The sequence below is a fragment of the Mercurialis annua genome, linkage group LG7, assembly GCF_937616625.2.
Source record: "Mercurialis annua linkage group LG7, ddMerAnnu1.2, whole genome shotgun sequence".
Classification (NCBI taxonomy): Eukaryota; Viridiplantae; Streptophyta; class Magnoliopsida; order Malpighiales; family Euphorbiaceae; genus Mercurialis; species Mercurialis annua.
In genome coordinates, this window is record NC_065576.1 from 418,462 (window position 1) to 438,194 (window position 19,733).

Here is a 19,733-nt window from a genome sequence, read left to right on the forward strand (position 1 = left end):
ATTATCAAGAAGCGACAATAGATTGAAGATCTTTCAGCAATAAAATGGATTCGTCTATGAGCTATATTAGTTTTATTTATTTTGTATTGTTTGTCTTTTTTATGAATGTTTTACTTTATCCTTTCTTTATGAAAGGTTTGTTGTCCTTTCTCTGTGAAAGATTTGTTGTCTCTTTTTTAGAAGGAGTTGTTGTCTCTTTTTTAGAAGGAGTTATATCAAATGTTGATTGAATCGGATGCTGTGAGTTTGCGGGTGTTTGGAGAAGTTTGAACGAAGAGTGATTGAAGACTGCACTTAATTCGCGAAACAGTTAGTAATTTATTTTTATTTTCGTAAGTAAGGTCTGCGAATCAGACAGCATGTTGTCTGTTCCATGTCAGGTCATCGTGTTTAATTTTCAAATTATCCCGAGTTTCTTACAAATGTAACTGTTTCATATTCAATTTAATGGGATCCTGATGAATTCAAAAAAAAAAAACAGGACTACTTCATTAAATTAATAAATATTTAATGCATACTTGTTTAAAATATTGACATTTTTGAGAAATTGGTTTATAAATAATAAAATTCAAAAATTAAGATATTTTTAAATTATTAGATCAAATTGTTACTGTCAAATAAATATTTTATATTATTACTGATGAATTTAATTTCAAAAAAAAAGCTATTTTAATGAATAATGAATAAATAATTTAATTATAAGAGTTTTTTTGTAGAAGGAAATGAAAGAGGCGTTTGGATTGCAAAGGAAAGAAAGAAAATAAGAGAAATGGAGTTAGAGAAAGTGAAGAGATACCTGGAGAAAGGAGATTATGATGATCAGAACAAGAACAAGAACAAATCCGCCATTGAAGGAATGCCTCTGAGGTTCTTCGAACGCTTTATAATGCAAGGCATTCACGTTGACCTCGTTGAACGCGGCCGTCTTCTTTGCTCCATGAAAGTCCCTCCTCGTCTTCTGGTACTCTATTTCCCTCTCTCTCTTTAATTTATAATTCAATTTACTGATTATTGATTTTTAATTCATTGCTATGGAAGAACTCTGGCAATTTCTTGCACGGCGGAGCGACTGCTACGCTGGTGGACTTGGTGGGTTCAGCTGTCATATTCACAGTCGGAGCTCCTTTCACCGGAGTTTCTGTTGAGATCAACGTTTCTTATTTGGATGCTGCTTATCTTGACGTGAGTTTAACTAATTCAATTCAATTCAATGCTATTGTGGTGTGTTTTTATACATGGAAGCCCTAGCTGGTTACTTTAACTTTAATTCCTTGTTTCCTTGTTTTTTCATAGTAATAAAATGATATATCCTATCAATAATTCATGTCTTGTGTAATAGTTTTCTTTGAGAAAATTATGTATGCATAGCTCCACACTTTATTCACAATTTCTCGCACTCTATACCTGCAAATATTCAATAAATTTGGTCTTTCCTGCTCTCTTTCCCTTATAAATTGAATAGCAATTAACTGGTTCCTTAATGCTAGTGTTAGTTGTAGCCCTTTTGAATGTGTAATATTTCTTTGCTCTCGTTTGCTACTCCGCTCCACTAATCTAACCTTCAGCTCCCGTACCTATCTGGAACATTTCCCTTTATCCTAGTTGGTTGGCTAATGGCTACATGTCTACATTAGAGCTGTTAATTCACTTTCCACTACATTTTGCATAAGCTCAACTCAGGCCTATACTCCCCCAAAACTTCAAAGACCAAAATGCTTGAGCTTTATTACATGTACTTGTGTAGAATTGTTTGGTTGTGATGAATTTGTCCTAACTCCTGACCCTCTCGATCCCTTTCTAAACGTACCTCTGATATCCCTGTTACTTTCATCTTCTTGCAAATAAAATCCTCATAGGAAGCCCACATACATTGTAAGCAACCATCAATATTTTGGTTCCACGTCTAAAATGTTGAATAAGTCTCTCAGTTTTATACATCAAGAATATTCGGATCATTGGAGTTGGTGGTCTTTTAACATATTGAAGGTTCTTACTTCTCTCTAGCAGAAGTCATATTTGAGATTATAGTTGAAAGCACTTTTTCAAAAAATTATAAAAAACCGTCAAGTTTCTTGAGTTTTGAAAATTGATATTTGAGTAAAGAAGGTAAAGATTATTTTTTCAAAAAGCAGGTTTGAATAACTTCAACAACAATCCTGAACAGCTCCTGTATATCTTTTGCTTCTCCCTTATTAGTATTAAGTCTTGGGGTTGATGCTATATGCAATAATCCTTAATTCTGGCCAATCTTTGGTAGGCTGAAACCCCTTATTTGCTTTTCAAGGTTTACCATCTCCTCCCCAAGTCCGTCTTCTCCTCTTAAATATGGAATTCTTAAAACATTTCTCCATCTCTAATTTTTATAATACGGTTTGTCTGCAATCTGCATTAAGACAGAGCTTTTGGTATGTGTAAAATTGTTCTGATAAGTTGCACTTGTATCCCGGCTTACTTTAGGGTAGCTAATCTGCACCACCTCTTGTTTTGCACATTTCTTTGCTTATTGGGTACAACAATTATGCTCCGTTGTAGTATATTACTTGATGTGCATATGAAGTAGATTCATTCATGCATGTAAATAACCATCGAGCTGCTATTTTGTTGCAGGAAGAAATTGAAATTGAGGCGAAGGTTTTACGAGTTGGCAAGGCTGTTGGAGTTGTCAGTGTTGAGCTGAGAAAGAAGAAAACTGGGAAAATTATTGCTCAGGGGCGTCACACCAAGTACCTTGCTTTTAGCAGTAAAATGTAAATGGCCACTTAATTTGCAGCTTCTCCATAATATTTCAATTTCTTCATTGGAAGCAATGTTTTTAACACATGGTACCCTATATATGATGATGCGTTATAGTGTGGATATTGTATATGTTCCACTGAGAAAGCAGTTGTGAGCAAATTGATTGTGCTTGGCTTGGTCCTTTTGTTTGTGAAGAAAAAAGAAAGAAAATGTAAATGATTCAAAATTTACATGTATACTACTCCTACGTCACCAGCATTATGGGCAGATGGAACAAGAATAGTTTCAAAGGTACTGCAGATGCTGAATTGGTCAGGGGATTGGTGATAAAGAAGTGTGCAAAGCTTCTTCTCTATGCTTTCAGGTAGGATTGTGCACGAATCCTACAAATTTCTCAACTCGAACAAAAAATCAAATTAAAAATATAAGTTGATTATTTATAATAGTAGATTAATTTTATTTTAAATTGTATATTATTTAAAAATGTTGTTGCAAATAAATTAATAAAATAGTTGGATATGATATAAAACTGTGGCATAACGTTAATTTTTTAAAAAATAAAGAATATAATCGGCGGGTTCCGTTCTATGCTCAAGAGGTGTTTTGTTTTTCTTGAACCGTGATCTGAGGGTTTCGAACCGGAATTGCTGGATTATGAACTCTCTAGATTAAAAAAAAATAAAAAAATCGTGGCTACCTCTAGAAAAAAGCAGCAAATGTTTTAGGGCTGGAGTATTAAATTAAGCAGCATATGACAAAACGATTCCGTTTAATGCGATTCACGTCGTTGTAAATTAGGGAGACAGACCCAAGAAGTATATTCCCTGGAATTGACCGTTCCAATTTCATTATTCTATATTTTATTTCTTTCCTTTCCTTTCCGACTGTCCGGAATCTATACGTTTTCTTGGTTACAAAATCTTCGTCGACAAGCGATTGTTTCGTAAACAAAATTACAGGTTTCTACTTTTCTCTGTTTTTTCTTCTTCCTTCTCTGTATCGTTTTTTTTCTTCTGAAATATGACTTCTATTTGATGTTCGTAGGTTGCGCCGATTAGAAGAATTATTGCTGGTATGTTTGATTTATCATGACTTTTTCTTTTTTAAATTAATATGCATAGCTACCTTTGTTGAATTTTTAGTATCAGATTGTTTTCTTGATGCATCACGTTCTTCTTTTAAGTTTTATCCGTTAACTTGCTTATTCATTTCAATTTTCTCAAATTTTAGAGAGACTTTTAGATCGCTCATTGTAATGGAACCGCTTATTTTTGCTCACTTGTTCCTTTCATTCATGTTATGTTTGGTTGATCAAGTCACATAGCCAGAAACCAATTGGGCTTTTTATTTAGCTGCTAGTAGCACGGAGACTTCATTCAACTAACGTTTCTTATTTCAGGGACGTGTTGAAAACTTGGCATTACGGCCACGAAAGTTCATTTTTAACATAGAAACCTTAAAATAATATGGTTTTGCCGCGTCCAGGTGTCCCATCTCCCTGTATCTGTTGTGTCAGTGCTACATAATTTAGCAGTTAATACATATGTGAAGAGACTATGAATGTTTTTCAATGTCAGTTAAAGATACTATGAAGTTCTGATGATTCTGATCTTCTGAATGTTTTGTTATCTAATTTTAATGGTTTATTTTATCTTAGGCACAATAGACCTGATGATCCAATGGATCACAAACAGAAGCAGCAGCACATTGCAATTTTCACTACCGCAAGCCTTCCATGGTTGACTGGAACGGCTGTCAACCCTTTGTTTCGTGCTGCATATCTTGCGAAAGATGGAGAAAGAAAAGTCACTTTGGTCATTCCTTGGCTGTCTTTGAAACATCAGAAGCTAGTTTATCCTAGAAACATAACATTCACTTCACCTTCAGAGCAGGAAGCATATGTCCGTCAATGGCTTCAGGAGAGAATTTCATTTCAATGTGGTTTTAAAATATGCTGCTATCCCGGAAAGGTAATTATAAAACACAATGTATCTTTGTGGCTCACAGTGTTGATATTTTGTTGATGCTTCATATCATTCATAGTGTAGTTTGCCAAAGACAAAGGAAGCATTCTTCCAGTTGGAGATATCACTGATGTCATCTCTGATGAAGAGGCAGATATAGCTGTACTTGAAGAGCCTGAGCATCTAACATGGTTCCACCATGGGAAGAGATGGAAAATTAAATTCCGCCTGGTGATAGGAATCATACACACCAATTATTTGGCATATGTGAAGAGGGAGAAGAATGGTCGATTAAAAGCATTACTTCTCAGATATGTAAATGGCTGGGTTGTTGGCATATACTGCCATAAGGTATGCTTTTTCATAATTTTCTTTTTTGTTAAAATATATTACATGCTGGGATGAATATAAGTAATTTCACTCAATTTCAATTGTTGTGATTTTTATCGGGAAATCATTTTTGGATATGATTTTATGTTCTTTGATAAAAATCACCTCCGGGAGTTATAGGTAAATGGCCTTTCACTGTACAATTGTTGCCATTCTGTCCATCATAGTTTGGTAGCAACTAATTTGTTAGAGGCTTAATGAGATATTAACTATGTAATTAAATGAACAAGTCAGGTCAAAAAACATGAGGGGGATCAGTATTTAAAGAATGGGAACATTTACCTCTTATATGTTGCATGACCATAGAAAGTACAACAATGACAAAGGAAAGCCATCATCTTGTTGGTTAGGTTGTTTAAGACGAACTCATTCAGCATCATGAAATTTCTAGATATTTGTTTTTCTCTTTCCTGTACTTCAGTGCTGTTATTTTAAAATACTCACTTCCTGACATATCACTTGTATGTAAATGCAGGTAATTAGGTTATCTGCTGCCACCCAGGATTATACTAAATCCATCATCTGCAATGTGCATGGTGTGAATCCTAAGTTTCTTGAGATTGGGAAGAAAAAGCTAGAACAGCAGAAAAATGGGGAACAGCCGTTCTCAAAAGGTGCTTACTACATTGGGAAAATGGTATGGAGCAAAGGTTACAAGGAACTTCTTAAACTGCTTCATGATCACCAAAAGGAGCTGGCTGGGCTTGAAGTAGATTTATATGGCAGCGGAGAGGACTCCGATCAAGTTCAGGAAGCTGTCAAAAAGTTGGATTTGTTGGTTAGAGTCAACCCTGGGTGTGATCACGCCAGTCTGGTGTTCCATGAGTAAGCCCCCCTGCTGCACTCGTTCCTTTTTGGTACAATTCTATTTTAGTATTAATGTGTACCCAGAATCCTGAGCCCTATTACATCTATAAACCCAAAGCTACTCAGCTGACTTATGCCCAGAGTAGTAGGAAGGTCTATTTTCTATATTTTCCCAATTCGGAGTTTACAAACATGAGGAACAATCTGATTGTAACGGATTGTGTCCGAAGACAACTCCATGAATATATTTTATGCGACCAAAACAACTAATTCTATTATATAATGGTTTCCCCTTTCTTTAACTCTGACTGGGATCTCTTATCAAATTTCATTTCCTTTTGCTGCCCCAGTTATAAAGTTTTCCTGAATCCAAGCACCACGGATGTGGTTTGCACAACCACAGCTGAAGCATTAGCAATGGGGAAAATTGTCATATGTGCCAACCACACCTCAAATGATTTTTTCAAGCAGTTCCCAAATTGCAGAACTTACGATAATAGCAAGGGATTTATTGAGGTTACATGTAAAGCTTTAGCCGAACAACCCGCTGAGTTGACGGATGAAGAAAGGTATAAACTATCATGGGAGGCTGCCACAGAACGGTTTCTAAGAGTTGCTGAGTTGGACAAAGCATCTGCAAAGAAAGTGGCAAAAATTTCATCTAAGAGCTTTGCTTCCACATCTTTAAGTTTTAAAAAGAACATGGAGGATGCGTCTGCATATATTCATTACGTTGCTTCTGGGTTTGAAGTGTCGAGAAGAGCTTTTGGGGCAATTCCAGGGAGCTTGCAACCAGATGAAGAGCAATGCAAGGAGCTTGGGCTAACCATTCCTGCCGAAGAAGGAAGCTCAAGACATTGATCTTATGATTTAGTTGGTGACCAATGTGTTAACAAAGGGCAAAGAGGTACATGCCATTGTATTATGCTTTCTTTTTTTCTGTGAATTTTGACCAAATTGTGCTTAGCAGCACTGTAGAAATAGCGACGTGCAGTTTTAGCTTAACGGCAGAATGCATCAGTATTTATTTCTTCCTGTTACATTGTTGTAGGTTTTTTCTTTTAGCTTCATTTGTTTGAGTTGTTGAGCTGTATTGGTTAGTTTTAAACTGTAAATCTTAATAGTTATTGCCGATTATATCTTGGAAATTGTTAAAGCTTGTTTTTTTTTTCTTATCTTTGTTACTAAAATGTTAACAAATGAAGTTGATTCTTGTCGTCTATTTAATCAGAGAGACATATAATAAAGAAGCCAAAATTGGGGATTCATAAAGATAAAAGATGAAATTGATAAAAGTTGGTCTGAGTTAGATGAGTTGAGAATCAATCAATTAGTTTTAAAGCATCTGCTAAGTTAAATGTGCCTCTCATGGTTCTCCTACCAATCCCTCCATTGCCCATCCTCATCATTGCTGCAAATTCTCCATAATCTATTTGCCCATCCTGCAATAAAATCATTTTCATTATTTGCCATATTATTATCTTCTTTTATGAGGGTAGTAAAAAAAGATGAGAGACTTGCATTATCTTGATCAATTTCCTTGATCATGTCATCAAGGTGGAGCTCACTTAATCCAAACTCTTTGCAAGCTTGTTGAAGCTCATCAATGGTTATATAGCCGCTGCCGTCTTTGTCGAAGAACGCGAAAGCCGATACCAAATTTTCCTCTCTTTCTAGTTTATTCAAGTGTACAGTTGCTGCAAGGAATTCACCATACTCGATTGTTCCACTGTTGTCAATATCAGCCTGTCAACACACGCATTCGATTATCCATTAAGCTCGAAAGATTAAATAATTACAACAGGATGAAAAAATTGTTCTTACTGCTTCCATCAAATCCTTTATCTCGGACTCCATAAGTTCAGACCCTACTCGCTTTAACCCTTCTTTTAATTCATCAAAAGTTATTGTTCCACTGTTATCGGTATCGATCATTTTGAACAACTCTTTTAGACCGCCGATCTCTTCTTCTGAAAGCCTCTCTGCTATAACCTAAAATTGAATAGAAAAATAATTACTTCAGTCTCATTGATTATACATATAAGCATTACAACTACATAACTTTAGAAACATGGTAAGAGTGAAATTAGTGAAACCAGCATCCTGTCAATGTAGCTTTAAAATTTTAGCAGCTGAAACAATATGGTTATTCATCTAAGCATAAACCTGATACCGATTTAAACGATGGCCAATCAAGAATCTCAGGTCTAGCAAAACAATTGCCATATGGACGTTTTCAGCATCGCATACACACTGAAAACTTCTATATGATAGAAATGACACGTACAAAGAAAAATGTAATCACTAAGCGAAACTAGATTAACTCCCCTCAAATGCCTTTCGATATGTTTATCATGGTCATAGTCTAGTTTAAGACAGTATGACACACATACAAGATGCATGAGTTGCAACATGCGCTACGTTCAGCGAAAAATTGTTTTACTTGTAAAATCAGACTACTGACTGATAATGTTACCAACCCACTCCACTCAGATGATTTAACCTTCTCTATGCTGATAGAGGGATTTATTGAGGAAAACGGTACATAATTTAACCAAACGTTGTGGCAGATAAGTGCCAACTGGAAAGTTTGTCAATTTGCAAGTCAAAGCAAAATGTTTGTTAAGTGTTTATATGCAAGAATTATGAATTACGTCCCATAATTTTATGACTGCTGAGACAAATGACAAGACTTGACAAATCTCAGGACCCAAGGTTAAGTTAACTCATCAGCCAAAAAACTCTGTTCTTACATAGATTCGATCAAGTTCTCTTAAAATATAGAAAAACATTGAAGAGCAGATGACCATTTAAATACACTAGAGACTTACTCGCAAAGCCATTTTCTTAAGCTTGTTCATTGCAGAAAACTGCTTCAAGCGAGATAAAACAGCAGAATCAAGAGGTTTATCAGGGGCAATTCTGTCATCCACTATCCATGGGTGGCCTGATATGGAAGGCATTAATTCGTCAAAATTATGTAACAATTTTCGCCATGCTACAACTTATTTAGGAGGAAACTTACATAGTACTTCGTGAGCAGTTAGCCTTCTCTTTGGACTCCGCTGCAGCATATTTTTTATGAGGTCCTTGGCGCTTTCTGAAATGCCAGGCCATGGATCAGACTCAAAGTCCAATTTTCCTTGTAATATCTGCCGGAAGATTCCCATTTCAGTTTCTGAAAGTGGCCCACAATGCAAAAGCCATGTCATTAGTACGTGTTACGAGCATTATACTTAATGAGCATAACAGATATTGTAGTTCCTTATCAAGCATCAATGCATTAACTTGAAGATGGCTACCTGCCCAAAAGGGTGGAACTCCAGATAATAATATGTATAATATGATTCCTGCACTCCATACATCTGATTCAGGTCCATATTGCTTGCGTAACACCTCTGGTGCAACGTAGTATGGACTTCCAACAACATCAGAAAAGGATTCACCTAGAAAGAAGCAAAAAATATCAGTGAGTCTATATTAAACAGAGACAAAATAAGAGAAACTTCCCGATTACAATTTCTATTGTACATGCAGCAATAACTTATAGTGTGATGATAAAATTACAGGCCAATAACAGGTTCATTGTATGAATGTTCACTCAATTTTGATTTTTACGATAGCTTTGTCCAATTCAACTTTCACTTTTTTGCAAACCAATAACTGACCAGAGGTACATTAAGAAGATCTTATTATGACGACATCAGAGCCTATTCAAGTGCAGTTGTCAGTTCCTAATTTGATACTACATCCTATAACAAAAAAGCAAATTTATAAGGAAAAAACAAGCTCAATTCTGCTTCTTTCTTTGTTTGCTAGAAATATTAAATTATTTTGTTTGCCTTTGCAAATAGGTGTGTCCTAGTAAATATAGGAGGCATAAATGGTACTAATCTGTGTTGACTGCATAACTGAGTTTTACTAATCAAGCTTCAATTATCTTGCCTCACATAAATTACATTTAATAACACGAGACAAAGATACTGCATCAACCCTCACAACTTTGTTAGAGACTTAACAAATTGAGCGTCACAATATATGTTATTTTATTATATATATTGTTAGATTACTATATGATGTGTGTGTGTGTGCGCGCACATGTGTGCTAAAATACATACAAGTTTAAGTATAAATAAAGCTCACATTAGTTTCTTTTCAAAAAAACACTCATAAGTTTTTTTTTTCTCAAATTAGATAACTAAGAATTATAAAAAGAAATTAGGATATAATAGTTATTAAATAAAATAATTTACAATTCAGAGAGCATTACCTTGTCATTTGGTGGGATGACAAATGAGGAATTTTGAAGGGTTTTATAATTCACAAATAGCAACAACCCTTACCAATTCTTACCAATCCTTTCAGACCCAATCCAAACAATGTGTAAGACAACTTACACAAAAAATAAGGGGAATTCCATAGCAAAAAACCAAGTAACTATACAAGGGACCCAAAAGGAACCTCAAAAAACTACTCGAAACTACCAAACAAAGAAGAAGACTCAAAATGCAACACAAATTGCTACAACTTGCTAATAACAAACATAAAAAGTTGGAAAAAAACATTCTCAAAATGTTCAAAATCCAATATGTAAATTACTACATAATATTTCTAATGAAAGCCCAATAGTAGGCATGATCACATGAATCACATGATCCCACTATAACCACTGCACGAGAATAAAACATTAACTAATCCAAACTATCTCCAATCTAATCATCATTTAAAAGAGAGAGCAATCCCAAGATTCAACATTTGAAGCAACAAAACTAGATGGTACAACAAAAACCGATCGAACCTGGCTTATAGAAGACAGAGAGGCCAAAATCAGTAGCTTTGAGAGCAGCATCCTCATCAACACTAAGAAACAAGAAATTCTCAGGCTTAAGATCTCTATGCATGACACCTAAAGAGTGACAAGCCTCAACAACCCCAACAATAGTCTTGATAAGCTTAGCAGCCTCCCTCTCACTGTAATGCCCCCTCTCGACAATTCTATCAAAAAGCTCACCACCTTCACATAGCTCCATCACCAAGTGAACACAGTAGGCATCCTCATAGCCACCACTGATCCTCACCACATGAGGATGCTCAGAGAGATGGTGCATTATCTGGATTTCTCTCCAAACATCTTCATAGTCTTCCGTGCAGAGAAGTTTTCGTTTTGGGATTGATTTGCAGGCGTAGTTATGGCCAGTGGACTTATGGGTACAGAGATAAGTAGTACCAAACTGGCCTTGGCCGAGCTTTTTGCCTATGGTGTAGTGATCTCTAAGGTTCTGGGTCCTGTAGGGAAGAACCCATTTGGGCTTTGACGAAGTCGGTGGTGCTGCTGCTGGTGGTGGAGGCGGTGGTTGGGTTGACGAAGCCGTTGGGGGTGGCGTTGAATTGTCCATGGTTTGAATGACTTGACCTGGGCTTGACTGTATTGTTAATTTTAGGACAGAAAGCTGAGTCACAGTAGTTGTGTTATGAAAGGGTGAAGTGTATCTCACTCTGGATTAGCTTTGTTTAATGAATCTACCATTAACCTTTCTCTCAACACACTTTTGCTTCTGTTGTGGGTCTCTCTAGACTATTTTTTTATTACATTCTTTTGATTCTATGGGCGGCTCAAACTGCTTCTTTTAAATCTAATCTCTTTCTTTTTTTTCTTTTCCTTTTGCAATTTTTTTATTGGTCCTGTCTGATTATTATTTTTAGACACTTATTTCATTTTAATATTTTAATTCTAATTTTTTTAATTAGTATTTGAACTCTTAAATCTATATAACTTTTAATTTAGGAATATTGGGAAAGTGATTTAAACTCTCTTTTTCGTTAATTTTGGCTAACCGACTATATTTTAGTATGCACAATTTAGTTGAAGAAAAAAAAGGCAGTTTATTTGTGTTACCATTTGTGCTGAGTGTGTACTAATTAGGAAAAGCAAAAAAATAGAATTAGAAATGGTATTTTATTTTTATTTTTGTCATAAGAAATGGTATTTTATTATGTTTATCATTTTAATTCATTATTGGAAACTGTATCTTTTCATCACGTGACTATATTCTTGCTTTTTAATCATTAAAATACAAGCAACAAAGAGAGGAAGATTGGGTAGGGTTTGCTATTGTCAAGTTAAATCTATTTGTATAAATATAGGCCAATAGAGGGATCTAATCGGCAAACATTTCTTGATGTAAATGAGCCATCCAAATTAAGAGCCTAACCGAGTCGAATCAACTCATAACATACTCGAGATTGACTTAAAAATATTCAAAATCAACTCAGTATTATACTCGTAGAATTTAATTTCCAAGTTACTTTAATTAATTATCAAGCCAAATTTTAACATCAAAATATTCTGCTCAATAAGCTCGCAAACCTAATTAAACCATATAATCAAATCAACTCGAACCTAATCTCAATTATTCTACCTAATTTGAATTTGAGCTCCTAAAATAAAACCTGATCAATTTTGAATCAAATTTTGAGTGTTGAGTCAAGTCCAAGAATTACACCCCTTAATCCAAATGTTGATTAAAAGACATCTTGCTACTTGCCATGCCAACCATAGCAAATCAAACACATAGCAGCTCAAAAAATGCACGAGGTAGAAAAAATATAGACCAAAATCTAACACATCTGCACTCAACAATAATCCCCAAAAAATAATCCCAAACTCGAGATTAGAACCCATCGAATCAGTACTAACGGTGAACTTAGATGATAATCGAATGCATAAATAAGTAATAACTCCATATACTATAGAAATAGATATACCCAGGTTACAATATTAGACGAGATAAACAAAAGTTAACATGCCTAGAGTGATTCAGGGTGGAATAACATACTAAATAATAGATGACTGACGTCTTCTTCTATTCAGCCAGATTAGCAGCAGCAGCAGCAGCTCCTAAATAAAAAGATAAGGTGTGGGTGAGTTTCATCCGATGGCTGAAAGGTCGGATGTCTTTCCGATGGCTTCGTAATTTAAACCCCCTAAAACCTGTACAAAATGTGATCCTACCACTATATAAAGCTAAAATACTCTTCCTGTCTATAACTAAATCCTATCCTATCCTTTTCTGTTTCACCTAGTATATTTGCTTTGCCTGCATAGCATTCACAGAATTCACAACCTCCACCATCTGTTCCTCCATCTTCGCCTTCCATTTCACCATTTCCTTGAACATTTCCTGTCACACAATACCATAATTGGATTTCAGATTAACAAGCTACTGCTGCACATGGATTACACGCGTAAATTAATCACTGATAGAACATACATATTTTGAGTAATCTACTACTAAATATCACCTGAAAAAGAACAAATGGATTGTCCAGATCACACTTTGAATTGTTAGTAGTAGAAGAATCAGGGGTGACACTAGCTTGAGCATCTTCCACCCTCTTTGGTAGCAGATCCTGTACATCCCTGTTTAGGCAACAAAGAATCATCAAAACTCTAATATTTATTTCAGATAGCAAAATGGTGAATCCAACAGCAAGTTTCCCGACCTTCTCATTTTTTCCATTTCTTCCTTAAGCAATCCCAGCTCTCTCGCACAGCCAGGTTCCTGAGAGGGACTATCACAATGTTTAAGCCAGGGTTCTGGTGCTAAACATTCCTGGACTGCAGCATTTTGCACAACATTAACCAGATCAGTGCTACCTAACCACGGTGCAAGGTCCTCCTCTTGAATATTATCCAAGTTGGTATTCTCCAACCAGTCCTCCCATCTTTCACCAACTGGACTAAAGGTGGTGCATTGTCTTGGGGCCTGCAAGCTGTTAACCGAATTTGCAATTTCAGTCAACTGTTGTTCAGCTTTGGACTTCCACGTCATCAATTCCCGGCACATATCCTGTTCAGAAAGATATGTCAGATAGGAGGAACTTAATCGAACATGCAAACAGCATGTGAGCAGCTCAAGAATAAAGTACTACTTTGATACCTGCATACCACTCAAAGAACTTGAAATCTCCATAAGGCGTTCATCAGTCTTATTTCTCCATCTCATCAATTCCTTGTGCATTTCCTGTGAAAAAAGAAGAGGGTTTTCAAACTAGCAATAAACAACCCATATTAGTTAATCATGACCACGTTATTATCTAACAAACTGTAATTCAACATTTACCTCGACCGGATTGACCCGATTTTGCTCTTGCTTCTTTGATGATAGCTCATCCATACCCCTGCAAGAAGAACTCTTAGATCTCTAAGGGAAAAGGACCACTAACTAATTCAAGTATTCTGGTACAATTACCTCTTCAATTTTGCTAGTTCATCCTTAAGAAGTTTCAATTCTAAAGATGCAGCAGACTCTCGAATGGCAACACCATTATGCATCCATCCAGATGGAGGAATCCAAGTTGGATCTGGCACCCCAGCCTCACGCTTAATTTTAACTAGGTCTGCACTCTCCAACCAATATTCCATTATCCCTTCAGTGTTGTGACAGCGGCGAAAACGTTCCGTGCCACCTGGTGTCAATTTACCGTCTACGTGCTTCAGCAAGTGGTCCAAGAGTCCAGTGTCTCCAATGTACTGACGAGCTGCCACTCTCAGCTTTAGCCGGGAAATGGGATTATCAAATGCAGCCCCTTCAGCCTTCATCACCTCAAACATATGTTTCTCTGCCAGCTTATACCTTCAAGATATAAATCATTTTATCAAGCCCAGCGGCATTTCAAAAGAAATCACATAAGGATAATCGTTTAACTGTACCTATCTATGGACCATCTATCTACACGATTCTGCTTTTTGCTGCATATAGACTTCGCTTTTATGCTAGGATCAGAATTCTCACGCTTGATTTGCTTATCAATGCTAAATTGGATTTGATTTGTACAATTTGCATCTCTAGCTTTTTTAGGTTGGTCGGCATCCTTGCGTTTCCGCTTCCGCAGTTTGGCCAGCACAGGGGATGATGGTCTCGTGGTTTCTTCATCATTTCCTTGCTCTTCTTTGATAATTGAGGACGGAACTCTAAAGTTGCTTCCCTCATGCTGATCAACCAATATAGCTCGACCACAGGAACCCCACTGTACCATTCCGTCGCGTCTTAACTCCAACAAACACGGACCTTTTTTGGTGCTTTCGTCTTGTCTCTTACAACTTCCATATAATTCTAAATCATATATAAAATAATGAAACAATTCAAAACTTAGATGCTGCAACCAACCCCACATCTTCATAAACATAAAAGGGTCATTTGATGCACAAACGTTCTGCAGGAGTAGGGAGAGGCAAGAATCTCCCATGTCCTACAGATAGCTAAAAGAGCAGCTTTATTTCTACAGCATGACTCACCCTTTTAAAATAATATATTAATATTCATACATCATCGCATAAACCATGATCTGTTGATATTCCAAAGGAAATAAAGAGACCAAACAGGATTTTAAAAAAATTCCAATTAGCTTCCTTGTTCCTTGGTTATTTAATTGCAAGTAACACGAATGGCACACTGAAAAAATATTTCCAAAATTGCACAAAAGGCCTACTCTTTAGAATGAACACATCTTTGGCACTGGTAGTTCTTACAAAAAGATGATTATCAAACAGATGGATGCCCAGAATACTCTGCAGTCTGCACATTTCTGTCTTTTAATATCACTGGTAATTTGAATCCAAGAGCTATTGTAATCTAGTACCCAAATCTCGCTAAGAGTGGAATCTGAAGAGCAAGTAACACATGCTGAGGCAGAAGTAATATGATAGGCACCATACTCCAGCAATGACCCCAAAAAATGGCTTACGCAGCATAAAAAGCTGAATTATTAATTAGCCTCCCTAATTGGTAGGCATATAGTAAAACTAATTTTTGACTCTTGGATTAACAGATATTACAACCCATCATGTGCTTATCAAATGAAAACCCACTCTGGCATTCATAAGGAAACAAGTCACAACAAAAGGCAATCAAAGGCCTAAGATCTTCTATCTTTACATAAAAGAGGGTAATGGATGGGGTGTAATATTGACTAGAGAGATCTATTCCTAAATGGCCGACTCACCGACAGCCGAGCCAGCAAGCCCACCATTGATAAATGTAGCACTATAATGGGAACACCTAATAAAGGGAACAATACATATCTTGCATTAACGAGCATAATCATGCATACAAAGATCTTTCATAAAATACTTGTGCGTGTTAGTTTTCGAGATTGTGATTTTACAACTGTAAAGCTGGAAAAAAATGCATGAAAAAGAACATGAACGACACCTGCTAAAATTATTTTCCTAAATCTCAAAACAATTGATAACATCACAATGCTTTTCTTTCACAATCAAGAATCTAACTTTCAAAGTTTTACCTGCATATGACTTCGACATCAACAAACAGACATTCCCATAGTCCAATAAAGCAACGTTGCAATGATAAATTTCCCTTCAAAATAACCAACAGAACAACAATAGAATATTAAAAAAAAAAACTTTTGATTATCCATTGTTCTGTCAAGACATAGCACACTAGCAAATAGAATACCAATATCAAGAAAAATACACACTGTTTCAAGATTTGGTTCTTTCATGCACTTAATGATCGCGACTGGAGGACAGCTGTACTTTTTTAATCAAGAAGAGATTGGAAAGGAGAGCATGATTAATCCATCAATAATTAGTTTGGTTACAGGCAAAAGAAAAAACATAGCACAGATCATAACAACTACAACATTTTAAGATACTAAAGACTAGGAGTGCAAACCACAGTCCACATATTGCAGGACACCGTCTCTTCGCTGAGTTTAATTTAAGCATCACACGAGGTGCATAGTCACATACACAAGTATAAATGAAAACATATAAGATCGATGTCTAGTATACAATGACTGAGCTAAATCACCATCATACAAAGCAATAATTTATACCAACACAAACAATGAAGAATACTCAACAAAGTTATCATCACGAAGATGCAAAACAGTGCAGTGATTAAATGAGCCAATAACAGGTTAGAAAAAAATAAATCAAATTAGTTAAAAAAAAAAAAGCAAACAGTTATGAACATAGTTACAGAAAAGATTACGCAGACATAAGCTGGGGTGGCAATATGAACCCACATTATTAAAATTAGACCGAAACCCTCTTTAACTGAGAGTCGTTTACAGGACCAAGGCCAACTAATAAACCCTAACATAAATAAATAAAACCTAGCATAAGGAAAATAAAAGGTTTAGGGTTTTACCTCGCAGGGGCAAGATTGAAACCTGGAAAAAAAAATCAAGGCATTGTAAGGTAAAAAGTAAAATAATCGGAAAAATGGTAACAATCGGAATAGAGTGATGAAAATTACAAGAAAAAGAGAGATGATGAGCGAGAGATGATTAGAATTTTAAGATAGAGAATTTGGGCGACAGAGAACCCAAAAATTCTCAATTTCTGTTTTTGTTTTTGGACTTAGAGAGGGAAAATCTATATAATTCTAAATGAAAAAATTAATTTTTAAGTCCCACCCACCCACTAAAACCCTAACCGCCAATTTTTGTAAAACCCGAACCACCTTTTTTATTTTTTTTTATTTTTTTTTATTATTTCCTTTATGGTAATCCTGGTATATCCCTCCAAAGGGAGGGACTTAAAGAGGGATGTTATTTAACCCACCACAATTAACCACCTTATTGTACTGGTTACGTGTCAATAAACGAGTGGATTTATTTAAAGAGAAATTTTAAGACATATACTTTTAAAAAAGAATTGAATAAATAAAAAACTGTCACGTCAGACAGTTCAATAAGATCGATTAATTTTGTTGGATTAAATAGTATTTTCCTTATATCTAAAAAAAATTAGCTCGAGCGAATGAATACTGGATTCTAAATTTTGAACCTATCACCCATATCATAAATTCCGACTCCTGAAGTGGTTTGGATTGAAACATAATACTTAAGGATCCGCCTCTCTAAACCGAACTTATTAGAATTCGCTTTAAGCATTCTCTAAGAACCATACAAACTTCAAGAACGTCTTGAACTTGCTGAAATCAAAATGACCTTGAGAGTTTTTATCTTCGAATGTATAAATCAAAATTTTACGAAGCTTCAAATTTTTTGTCGGTCTTAAAACTGATACCATAAACAAACGTCATTAATAGTCTATAATGATTAAATCAAAAAACAAATGTTGAGGTCGTAGCATATTCCTTAATCTTCATAAGTCGACCAACCCAATGAGCATACATGCAAGTGCAGCATATAATCTCACTACATCGCTAAACAATCCATAAAACTCGTAGTTTTATATACTGGGATACAAGACATGTGCATTTAGGAATCATGTTGAACATTCATTATTGTTCTAACTGTCTCATTATGCATCTCGCCCTTGAGTGAATCAATATCCAAAATTTTGCATGTATTTACTGTCACTCATAGGGGTGTGCGTCGGTCGGTTCGGTTCGGTTCGGTAGTTAGAAATCAGAAACCGACGGTACCGATTTAATCATATGTTAAAACCAGATTGATAAATTTTTAAATGAAAACCGAATGATTTATAACCGATTTTTTTCGGTCGGTTCAATTTGATTTCGGTTCGGTAGTATGATTTGGGCTTACTTTTGGGCCTTGGGCTTTATTACAGGCCTTTTACAAATTAACTTGAAATAAGAATAGCATACAGATAAAACTAAGTTACTGAAAATAATACAGAAATTACATCATATTCTCTTCAAAATCTAATACTATTCTTGATTTCCCACCCTTAAATACAAAAATCTCCCCAATGTATGCATAAATATACAAATTAGAGCCCTTCACAAATATACAAATTATGAACTGTATCATTGTATCATTCATATATGAATTTAAAAGGCAAGTCCCAAATGAAAGTTGGGTAGCTGCCAAAAACACATCCAGCAAACCAGCAGCTGAATTGCAGAGGAAGCTGTGAAAGATTAAGTAGATACAATTACAGAACTTACAAGTTATAAAAATTAAGTTCTTTATACAAAAATTTAGTTAAAAAATATAATAAAAACAGGGGCTCAGATTATGAGTTTATCTGGTCATTTGTAAGGCGAACAAAACATAAGATATGGTGGCTTAAAAAAGTAGCCAGTACATCATATCAGTGTAATATAGGCCTTACAAAATCTGATAGTGGTGGAAGCATCATCACAGCCCATAAAACTAGTTAAAAAAGTTTAAAAATAGATATAAAAATTATAACAGCAGTTTGAATCTGAAATAGCAACTATTCAAAATAGTTTAAAACATATTTAAAAATGAGTTCAAAAATATAAGTTAAATAAATAAACTGAATTAGGAAGTTTCAGAACAGCTTGAAACATTTTCAATCTATAAATTTGAATAACAAAAAAAGTATTAAAAGTTAGAAACTCATACTTTCAGAAGATAAAGTCAGAATTTGCTTTGCTTCCACCACCATATATCAGTTCAGTTCAGAAGGGACATGGACAAAATTGGATCCTTAGATCCATTCAGCAGGCAGGGACCAAAAAGGATCCTTAGATCCATTCAGCAGGCAGGGACCAAAAAGGATCCTTAGATCCATTCAGCAGTAGGGACAGGGACAATCAGAAGTTTGGCTTCCACCAGAAGGTCCAAACAACACATGGTATCACATCACATGTGTTTCCAAAAAGAAAAAAGGCAACATTTGCTTGTTTCATGTTGCAGGTGGACCAACATTTGGCAACTCTGGATAAACAAACAAAAAAGAAGTTCAGAATAGAGCAGCAAAAATGGCATAGTAAAATAACAAAATCAGAAAGGGAGAGAAGTGCATAACCTTGCTCAAATGTTTCCAGTTCATCAATGCATTCTTCAACCACCAGAGGTGCCCTTGAAGCTCTTAACCAATCTTGTGTGCAAATGAGGGCTTCCACC

At 35.5% G+C, this 19,733-nt stretch overlaps 4 protein-coding genes across 7 annotated transcripts; 2 read left to right on the forward strand and 2 right to left on the reverse strand.

The window, feature by feature from the left end:
• The first annotated feature begins 712 nt into the window (after positions 1–712).
• LOC126655977 (uncharacterized) lies at positions 713–2,895 on the forward strand. The gene is made up of 3 exons (XM_050350404.1): positions 713–961; positions 1,039–1,182; positions 2,608–2,895. Exons 1-3 carry the CDS (start codon positions 770–772, stop codon positions 2,749–2,751), a joined length of 480 nt encoding a protein of 159 aa, XP_050206361.1. The 5' UTR covers positions 713–769; the 3' UTR covers positions 2,752–2,895.
• A 97-nt stretch (positions 2,896–2,992) lies between these two features.
• Positions 2,993–7,053, forward strand: LOC126655976 (digalactosyldiacylglycerol synthase 2, chloroplastic). Its single transcript, XM_050350403.2, has 6 exons — positions 2,993–3,695; positions 3,781–3,808; positions 4,394–4,706; positions 4,785–5,051; positions 5,566–5,915; positions 6,248–7,053. Exons 3-6 carry the CDS (start codon positions 4,416–4,418, stop codon positions 6,756–6,758), a joined length of 1,419 nt encoding a protein of 472 aa, XP_050206360.1. The 5' UTR covers positions 2,993–3,695; positions 3,781–3,808; positions 4,394–4,415; the 3' UTR covers positions 6,759–7,053.
• An 87-nt stretch (positions 7,054–7,140) lies between these two features.
• LOC126655974 (calcium-dependent protein kinase SK5-like) lies at positions 7,141–11,481 on the reverse strand. The gene is given in 7 exon segments (XM_050350399.2): positions 7,141–7,339; positions 7,419–7,643; positions 7,722–7,889; positions 8,729–8,844; positions 8,923–9,075; positions 9,200–9,343; positions 10,696–11,481. Coding segments are annotated over 7 exon segments (1,581 nt in total). The 5' UTR covers positions 11,294–11,481; the 3' UTR covers positions 7,141–7,162.
• A 1,120-nt stretch (positions 11,482–12,601) lies between these two features.
• Positions 12,602–17,328, reverse strand: LOC126655975 (protein DYAD). 4 transcript variants are annotated; one of them, XM_050350400.2, is made up of 10 exons: positions 17,183–17,328; positions 17,075–17,096; positions 16,203–16,276; positions 14,611–15,013; positions 14,150–14,533; positions 14,021–14,078; positions 13,838–13,921; positions 13,401–13,747; positions 13,200–13,317; positions 12,602–13,078 (listed from the first exon to the last, which is right to left on the reverse strand). In XM_050350400.2, the coding sequence occupies exons 3-10, from the start codon at positions 16,219–16,221 to the stop codon at positions 12,977–12,979; spliced, it is 1,515 nt and encodes a 504-aa protein (XP_050206357.1). In that variant the 5' UTR covers positions 16,222–16,276; positions 17,075–17,096; positions 17,183–17,328; the 3' UTR covers positions 12,602–12,976. The 4 variants fall into 4 exon arrangements, with proteins under 4 accessions (XP_050206357.1, XP_050206359.1, XP_050206358.1 ...); XM_050350402.2 differs by lacking the exon at positions 16,203–16,276; XM_050350401.2 differs by having other exon boundaries at positions 17,075–17,313.
• Positions 17,329–19,733: the final 2,405 nt, after the last annotated feature.

What these genes read in the sequence shown, in the direction of transcription:
- LOC126655975 (XM_050350400.2), bottom strand. An exon ending in GATAGATGGTCCATAGATAG is followed by an intron (nt 14,534 to 14,610) that starts GTACAGTTAAAC and finishes TATATCTTGAAG; the next exon opens with GTATAAGCTGGCAGAGAAAC. An exon ending in ATCCATTTGTTCTTTTTCAG is followed by an intron (nt 13,079 to 13,199) that starts GTGATATTTAGT and finishes ATTGTGTGACAG; the next exon opens with GAAATGTTCAAGGAAATGGT.
- LOC126655977 (XM_050350404.1), top strand. Translation starts at nt 770, where the DNA reads ATGGAGTTAGAGAAAGTGAAGAGATACCTGGAGAAAGGAGATTATGAT. An exon ending in AAGTCCCTCCTCGTCTTCTG is followed by an intron (nt 962 to 1,038) that starts GTACTCTATTTC and finishes TTGCTATGGAAG; the next exon opens with AACTCTGGCAATTTCTTGCA. An exon ending in TGGATGCTGCTTATCTTGAC is followed by an intron (nt 1,183 to 2,607) that starts GTGAGTTTAACT and finishes ATTTTGTTGCAG; the next exon opens with GAAGAAATTGAAATTGAGGC.
- LOC126655976 (XM_050350403.2), top strand. Translation starts at nt 4,416, where the DNA reads ATGGATCACAAACAGAAGCAGCAGCACATTGCAATTTTCACTACCGCA. An exon ending in TATGCTGCTATCCCGGAAAG is followed by an intron (nt 4,707 to 4,784) that starts GTAATTATAAAA and finishes TTCATAGTGTAG; the next exon opens with TTTGCCAAAGACAAAGGAAG. An exon ending in TTGGCATATACTGCCATAAG is followed by an intron (nt 5,052 to 5,565) that starts GTATGCTTTTTC and finishes ATGTAAATGCAG; the next exon opens with GTAATTAGGTTATCTGCTGC.